Source organism: Rutidosis leptorrhynchoides, chromosome 3, assembly GCF_046630445.1.
Source record: "Rutidosis leptorrhynchoides isolate AG116_Rl617_1_P2 chromosome 3, CSIRO_AGI_Rlap_v1, whole genome shotgun sequence".
Lineage (NCBI taxonomy): Eukaryota > Viridiplantae > Streptophyta > Magnoliopsida > Asterales > Asteraceae > Rutidosis > Rutidosis leptorrhynchoides.
In genome coordinates this window covers 635,007,135-635,016,770 of record NC_092335.1, presented here as the reverse complement: position 1 = coordinate 635,016,770, position 9,636 = coordinate 635,007,135, and the positions used below count along the sequence as shown (strand labels likewise).

The window sequence follows — 9,636 nt, the reverse complement described above, 5'->3', positions numbered from 1 at the left end:
TTATAACACTTTTTTAAATATCCATTGGATATCCATTAACCCGCTTAATCCATTGGATATGGATATGGATGGATGAAAAAAATTAAATGGATATGGATATGGATGTGGATGAACAAAAACTAAATGAATATGGATATGGATACGGCCTCACCCGATCCATATCCGATCCATTGTCATCCCTAAATACGAGTCAACTATAGAGTACTTACGACAAATGGTTCGATTTTTGAGGGTGATTTGAGATTTTCATATCATTACTTTTTATTAAAGTATGTTTTAAAGCATATTTTACAATAATAAATATGAATTTTTGGTACCGTTTCACTCCATATAGAATTTTTGGTTTTATATAGAATTTATTTATAAACGGTTATTTAATTTCATGACAACTAATATAGATGAAGTAATTATAGAATTCTGTTATTGTAAACAAACCCTATAAATAAAACAATCATATCATTTTTATCCAATCTTCCACATAAAATTGTTGTAATGATAACAAATACAAAAGGCTATATAAAAGAAAAGAGAAAGTATATATAATAATTGCAACTTTAGGACATGATCAAAGTACATGAACTTCGGCATATTTGCTCTTTTTTCTCTCCTTCAAGTGATTTTCTCGGGGTAAAAGAGACATTTACCTCGTTTACAAAAAAACCTATAAACACAGGTGAAATCCTTAAAAAAAAATGTCAAATCTACCCACAAGAAAATACAAAACAGAAGACAAATAAAAGTTCGCAAACCAAAAAAAAAGTTCCATTTAAAAAGAAAAATCATTCCTCAAAGATGCTCTCTAGATGAGGCCTCCATTCACCGGCTTGAACTGTCCGGCGAGCTCTCCGGTGTCCTCGCTTCTTTCTTTCCGACACGACAACAACATCGGACGAATTTATAGGATCAACGGTTTCCTCTATCGACACGTCAGCAACCGCCACCTTGGCAATTTTTTTAGCCTTTTTTGGATCTTTTTGTGATGGGTGCCTTTTATTTTCAGGGACAGAAGAAGACGGTATCAAAAAATAAATATTTCCTCTTTTAAGCTCGGAACTATTTGATAAAATCAAGATTCTTCTTACTACGCCTTGTGAACATGGTTTACTTAATACATGATTTGGGTAGTTTTTTAAAACCTCGCCTGCGGTCACACTACGTGTTATTTCTTCAACGTAACCATTTAAATGTACGATTCTAATTAGATCAAGTGCTCCACAAGGAAGTACACAAGCCAAACAACATCGTAAACTATTGCCCATGTCGATCAATGAGCCGATGATCGATCTTTTTAGAATGTTGAAGTGAGCCTCAAAATTTTGGTTTGAATTTTGTGTGTTGATTATGAAGTGAGGAAGGAAATGAATTTATAGAAGGAAGACCGTACAAGAGATCATGGGGTTAGGAGAGTAGTATTATTGTTTATGAGATGAGATTAGAAATGACAAAATAGTCCTTGGTATGGTAGTGCATATTTCTTGGATCTTACATTATTCATGCCCTTGAAAGATATATAGTTTTTTATTATATCAAAGTGTATATTTAATTTGGGTATTAGTTGTGGTTATCATTGGTTTCAATAATAAGACACTTAGATTATAGATTATACATATAATTTAATGAGATACCTATATTGATCAATTAGTCTATAATGTTACAAGTTATATTTTCTTAAGTTTCTACTCTCTTGATGGATTCATATACTTTAAGCAAACTCATTTCTACTTTATTGCACTTATATAATCGAGAATTGCAGATTATTTGTTGTATTTTGTTAATATAATATAAAATAAATATAATAAACATATAAACATTAAACATAAACAATAATAAGAATAGTAATATGATATTTGCATTTTTGACCTTTTCCGAGACCGAAATAAATCACGAGTGAAGCCTAACTTTAGGCCTTGAACAGTTGAACATGCTCTCATTATATATTTCACATGGAAACACCCAACTTCGAATTAGAATTTTATATGATATAATTAATATTAGTATTAGTATTATTAGTTTAAACACATATAAAACAAAGGGTTAGATTAAAGCCAAAGGAACTCTTTTCATTTAACTAAAAACTTCACGACCGAACATGTGCCCATTGTTTTGGGATTGCACACACTAAAGGAATCCTACTCGTGTTTATGGAAAATATGAATAAGAAAAATCGATAATTTCGTTGCATTTGTTTGGATTTGTCACAAATAAAAAATGGGCCAATTTGAGTTGTGATAAACATAAATATTGATAGTGTTATTTTGACTAATGGATTTTGATTAATAGAAATAATGTACGGGTAAAATTTTGAATTGCTATATATTGTAAATACTCCGTAGAAGGTAATATGTACATCATATTTTTAGTCACATTATCAAATATATTTTGAAGTGGTGTACTATATGATCCGGATTGAAATATTAATCAAAAATAACTAAAAACTCTAGACTAACTAGGGTAAATAGAGTTCGTTTCACGAGAGATTATGATTAAAAGCAAGCAGTTTTCAAAATTGGTTTTAACAGTTTTACAACGAAGAAGTATCAAGATTAATCGATGATAGGTTTTTTGTCGCAACAACAGGTCACCGATCGAGACTCTCAATAACTACTTGGTACCGGCAAAAGTGGAGCTATTCATATGGAAGGTATTGAAACGGAGGATTTTGGTTCGTACCGAACTGAATAAAAGAGGTATTGATCTAGATTCCGTTAGATGCCCTTCTTGTGATGATGATGTGGAAACAATTGAACACTCGATGATTTTTTGCCGATACTCGATGGGTATTTAGGAAAGGATTTATAAATGGTGGGGATTGGGCCCGGTTACGAATCTAGAATCAATGAAGCCTTTCGTGGGAAGCTTAATCGGGTTCTATCAACACTTGAATCCTTCGTTTGGCAAGCTTTGGAATGAACGTGTGCATATCTAATATGGAGAAATCGCAACCAAAAAGTTTTTGTGAATTCATGCTGGAATGCGCCGACGACGTTAATGGAGATACAATAAAAATCGTTCATGGATCTCTAATCGACTTAAGAACCAGAAGATTGATTGGCTCATGTGGATATCGGATCCTTGGTCTTGTTTAGCTTAACTATGTTTTCAGTTTTAGGTTGAGTTGCACTCTCTGCAGCTGCTTCTGTCAGTTTCTATTTCCTGTATTGTTTCGAATTCTACTCTTCTTCGCTCTCGTGTATTTTGGTTAGGCCCCCTTATTTTGGCCCTTTTCGTGATATATAAATTTGCTTTTAAAAAAAAATTGGTTTTGTTATTAAACTAATTTGCATAAATATTAAAAGACTTAAATTGTGGATTTAAGCAAGAAAGCAAAACAAGTAATTAAAATGAGAAGTTGTGATCAATAGATAAAAGTTTTATCCATTCCAAATCTCAGTTGAGTACTAATCATTCAAACAAATATTATGCTCATCAAGTTTTTGTTTAAATCACATGGACTTGATTTTTTAAGTTAATCAAAACCATTATCTTGAGCACAAAATACGTAAATTACACAACTTGTCTTGATCCCTAACTAAATTAATCACTAAGTGGACTTAGACAATCATTAACTTGCAATAGATTGTCTTGCAATAATTAAAATTAATAAACTTGCATTAAACAATCACATAATCAATTCACAATTCATAAATCAAATGACTTTATCAATACAAATCATGAATCACGTCACATTAATATTTGAATGGAATCATAAATACAACAAGTGTTCATTGGAAGGAGTAAAAGAGAAAACTTAGTCGCGCATGATCATTGTAATAAACATTCGTTGCGTATGGAGAACTTATACGATTCATTATGGGAAGAAACATCTAGTAAACCCAGTCTGATCAACTGTGGTTAATGGCTTGGCCAGGCCGCCGGAGTCTCTTGTGATAACACTAGTGGTTTGTGTGCTTTAGTTGTATGACATGATGTATGACGGTACTGTATACTATTGTTAATTGTTAGTGTCATTCACTTAGCTTCGTGCTAACCCCTCCATTTTCTCTCTGCAGGTTGTTAGCTTATCAGATTACATGTTTTGGGGAGTTGACAGGCGTGTTGGTGTTATGTTTTTCATGAAGTCAACTCTGATGTGGATTTAATATAACTATGTATTTATAAACCGCGTTTTAAGTGACACTTGAATTTCTGTAGTAATGTAATAACTTAAATGGTAGTATTTGTTTATTATTAATGTTTAATTACTTCTGCTGTGAAATAAAAAAAAATTGGCCGATATCACATTATATTATCCATAACAATCCATATGTATATCCATATCATCTTATCATCCATTTAGATCATACATATCCGTTTAAATGGATCGGATTGAATGGATATCCGATGGATCAGACATTCTTTGTCCTTTCTAACTACTCTCAACCATTACATGCTTCCTCGACCCATCACATGACCCCACTATTAGTAATTAGTAAGTTAATTAATTAATTAATTATTATTATTATCGTTATTTATTATTATTATTATTTTATAAATTAAATCTAAAACGTTACATTTATTAATTTAAGGGTGATATCCAAACTCATTAGCAACAACCAATTTACTTTCTTAAAGGGAAGAGAAATCATCAATGGCGTTATTGTAGCTTTTAAAGTGGTAAACCATATGAAGAAAGAAAAACGAAAGATGCTATTATTCAAGGTGGATTTTAAAAAGGCGTTTGGCAACGTTAATTGGGATTTTCTTATCGAAACTATGATGAAATTCATGGACAAATGGTGCAAGTGGATTAGAGGTTTTTGAATTCGGGAAGGGTGTTAATCAACAAGAATCCCTCAAATGAATTTCTGTTAGAACAAGGGCTTAGACAAGGTGATCCACTATCTGCTTTCTTATTTCTTATAGCTATGGAGGCTTTAAAAATGGTTATGAATGAAGCAAAAAGGGATGGTTATTTCAAGGGGGTTTCGGTGGGTGCCAATGCGGTTAACTTATCTCATTTACAATATGCCGACGATGCACTTTTCTTTGGTAAATGGTCAAAAAACAATGCGGCTAAACTCATTAATATCCTAAATTGTTTTGGGGATACTTCAGGGTTACGTATAAACCTAAACAAGAGTATAATATATGGTGTAAATGTGGCTAACGTGAATGTGGAACAAATAGCCCGTCGCTTAGCATGTTCCTGTGGGTCTTTTTCGTTTGTGTATTTGGGCCTACCGGTGGGTAAAATTATGGGATTGGTTAGTGCATGGAATGAGGTGTCCAAACATTTTCATAATAAATTATCTCTATGAAAATTGAAAACTCTTTCAATTGGGGGTCAGTTGACATGTAAAATCTGTAGTGACCTGAATTTTTCTATGTTTATATATATTAATTGAGATTGATATTTACATGACTAAATGGTTCCAATGTGTTAAGCAATCAAACTTGTTAAGACTTGATTAAATGAAATAAGTTTCATATAGACAATTGATCACCCAAGTTGACCGGCGATTCACGAACGTTACAAATTTGTAAAAACTACATGTTGTGGTATATATAGACATATATATATGGTTGACATGAGATTATGATGAGTAAGTATCTCACTAAGTATATTAACAATGTGTGATATACATAAGAAATGAGATTACTAAGTTAAGAAACTCGAAATGATATATATAACGATTATCGTTATGATAACGTCTACTAAATACATATGTATCATATTAAGATATTGATACACTATATTTAACATGATAAAATGATATTTAAATATATCATTAAGTATGTTAACAATGAACTACATATGTAAAAACAAGACTACTAACTCAAGAATTACGAAACGAGACTTATATGTAACGATTATCGTTGTAACGATATTTTAATGTATATATCATATTAAGAGATATTCATACATCATAATATCATGATAACATAATAATTTAACATCTCATTTGATATAATAAACATTGGGTTAACAACATTAATTGAGATCGTTAACTTAAAGGTTTCAAAACAACACTTACATGTAACGACTAACGAAAACTTAACGACTCCATTAGAATGTATATACATGTTGTGTTTTGATATGTATTCTTACAATTTTGAAAGACTTCAAGACACATATCAAAGTACTTCTACTTAACAAAAATGCTTACAATTACATCCTCGTTCAGTTTCATCAACAATTCTACTCGTATGCATCCGTATTCGTACTCGTACAATACACAGCTTTTAGATGTATGTACTATTGGTATATACACTCTAATGATCAGCTCTTAGCAGCCCATATGAGTCACCTAACACATGTGGGAATCATCATTTGGCAACTAGCATGAAATATCTCATAAAATTACAAAAATATTAGTAATCATTCATGACTTATTTACATGAACACAAAATTACATATCCTTTATATCTAATCCATATACTAACGACTAAAAACACCTACAAACACTTTCATTTTTCAATTTTCTTCATCTAATTGATCTCTCTCAAGTTCCATCTTCAAGTTCTAAGTGTTCTTCATAAATTCCATAAGTATAGTTTCATAAAAATCAAGAATACTTCCAAGTTTGCAAGTCTACTTCCAAGATTTTTAATCCATTCCAAGTAATCATCTAAGATCAAGGAACCTTTGTTATTTATAGTAGGTTATCTTTCTAATTCAAGGTAATATTCATATTCAAACTTTGATTCAATTTCTACAACTATAACAATCTTATTTCGAGTGAAAATCTTACTTGAACTATTTTCGTGTCATGATTCTGTTTCAAGAACTTTCAAGCCATCCAAGGATCCTTTGAAGCTAGATTCATTTTTCTCATTTCCAGTAGTTTTATCCAGAAAACTTGAGGTAGTAATGATGTTCATAACATCATTCGATTCATACATATAAAGCTATCTTATTCGAAGGTTTAAACTTGTAATCACTAGAACGTAGTTTAGTTAATTCTAAACTTGTTCGCAAACAAAAGTTAATCCTTCTAACTTGACTTTTAAAATCAACTAAAAACATGTTCTATATCTATATGATATGCTAACTTAATGATTTAAAACCTGAAAACACGATAAACACCATAAAATCGGATATACGCCGTCGTAGTGAAACAGGGGGCTGTTTTGGTTTGGATAATTAAAAACTATGATAAACTTTGATTTAAAAGTTGTTCTTCTGGGAAAATGATTTTTCATATGAACATGAAACTATATCCAAAAATCTTGGTTAAACTCAAAGTGAAAGTATGTTTTTCAAAATGGTCATCAAGATGTCGTTCTTTCGACAGAAATGACTACCTCTTTAGTAATTGACATGTAACTTAAATTTCTGACTATAAACCTATACTTTTTCTGTTTGGATTCTTAAATTAGAGTTCAATATGAAACCATAGCAATTTGATTCACTCAAAACGGATTTAAAATGAAGAAGTTATGGGCAAAACAAAATTGGATATTTTTGATCTTTTTAGCTACGGGAAATGTTTAACAAATCTATACAAATCATATCCTAGCTAACTTATATTGTATTATACATGTATTCTAATATATTATGTAATCTTGGGATACCATAGACACGTATGCAAATGTTTTGACATATCATATCGACCCATGTATATATATTATTTGGAACAACCATATACACTCTATATGCAGTAATGTTGGAGTTAGCTATACAGGGTTGAGGTTGATTCCAAAAATATATATACTTTGAGTTGTGATCTAGCCTGAGACGTGTATACACTGGGTCGTGGATTGATTCAAGATAATATATATTGATTTATTTCTGTACATCTAACTGTGGACAACTAGTTGTAGGTTATTAACGAGGACAGCTGACTTAATACACTCAAATCTTTAAAACATAATAAAAATGGTTATAATTATATTTTGATCATACTTTGATATATATGTACATATTTGTATAGGTTCGTGAATCGATCCGTGGCCAAGTCTTATTTTCGAGGAAGGAAATATCTGTGAAAGTGAGTTATAGTCCCACTTTTAAAATCTAATATTTTTGGGATAAGAATACATGCAGGTTTTATAAATAATTTACAAAATAGACACAAGTTCGTGAAACTACATTCTATGGTTGAATTATCGAAATCGAATATGCCCCTTTTTATTAAGTCTGGTAATCTAAGAATTAGGGAACAGACACCCTAATTGACGCGAATTCTAAAGATAGATCTATTGGGCCTAACAAATCCCATCCAAAGTACCGGATGCTTTAGTACTTCAAAATTTATATCATATCCGAAGGGTGTCCCGGAATGATGGGGATATTCTTATATATGCATCTTGTTAATGTCGGTTACCAGGTGTTCACCATATGAATGACTTTTATCTCTATGTATGGGATGTGTATTGAAATATGAAATCTTGTGCTCTATTGTTACGATTTGATATATATAAGTTAAACCTATGACTCACCAACATTTTTGTTGACGTTTAAAGCATGTTTATTCTCAGGTGAATACTAAGAGCTTCCGCTGTTGCATACTAAAATAAGGACAAGATTTGGAGTCCATGTTTGTATGATATTGTGTAAAAACTGCATTCAAGAAACCTATGTCGATGTAATGTATTTCTATTGTAAAACATTATGTAATGGTCGTGTGTAAACAGTATATTTTAGATTATCATTATTTGATAATCTACGTAATGTTTTTAAAACCTTTATTGATAAAATAAAGGTTATGGTTGTTTTAAAAATGAATGCAGTCTTTGAAAAACGTCTCATATAGAGGTCAAAACCGCGCAACGAAATCAATTAATATGGAACGTTTATAATCAATATGAACGGGACATTTCAGTTGGTATCCGAGCGTTGGTCTTAGAGAACCAGAAAATTTGCATTAGTGTGTCTTATCGAGTTTGTTAGGATGCATTAGTGAGTCTGGACTTCGACCGTGTTTTCTTTAAAAATGATTGCTTAACATTTTTGTTGAAAACTATATATTATTAACATGTAAATATTATGTGATATATTAATCTCTTAACATGTTTGATATTGTGTGATAGATGTCTACCTCTAGCAAAAATCCCATTGACTCACTTAATAATAACGAAGAGTCGAATATATATTGGCAAGATTCACAAGTTCCCGAAGAACCGGAAGAAGAGGAAACGGAACCGGGAGAAAAGGAACCGGAAGAAGAGGAACCAGAAGAAGAGGAACTGGAAGAAGAAGAGGTTCCGGAGGGGGGAATAGTAGGAACCACAGAAAACCGGTCAAATAAAAGAAAATCCTCAACCAATGGACCAAAGTTAATAATTGTCAATGGTGTTTCCACTAAGGAAGCAAAATATTGGGAAAATTACCAATTTTCCGATGAATCGGATCCTGATGAGGATTCCGATGATGTTATAGAAATTACCTTTACCCAATTTAATGAGTCAAAAGAAAATAATAAGGGAAAAGGCATCAAAATAGAGAAATCTGATTCCGACCCCGATGAACTTTATATGTACAATCAACACCCGTATTTTCAATATCATGACAATAACTCGGGAACCTCTAAACCACCAGGTTTTTCTAAACCAATGTGGAAAACGACGGCTCGTATTAGAGGAACATCATATATCCCTAGAAAATTAGGAAAAAGAACCAAGTTCGAAGAAGAAGAAACCAGTGATTCAGATTAGAGGGGTGTGAGCATGTTATGTAATAAATGTATTGTAGTG

At 31.7% G+C, this 9,636-nt stretch overlaps 1 protein-coding gene across 1 annotated transcript; it reads right to left on the bottom strand.

Annotated features, from left to right (window-relative positions):
- Positions 1 to 779: 779 nt before the first annotated feature.
- Positions 780 to 1,259, bottom strand: LOC139902376 (uncharacterized). Its single transcript, XM_071885009.1, has one exon. The coding sequence runs from the start codon at positions 1,257 to 1,259 to the stop codon at positions 780 to 782; it is 480 nt and encodes a 159-aa protein (XP_071741110.1).
- Positions 1,260 to 9,636: the final 8,377 nt, after the last annotated feature.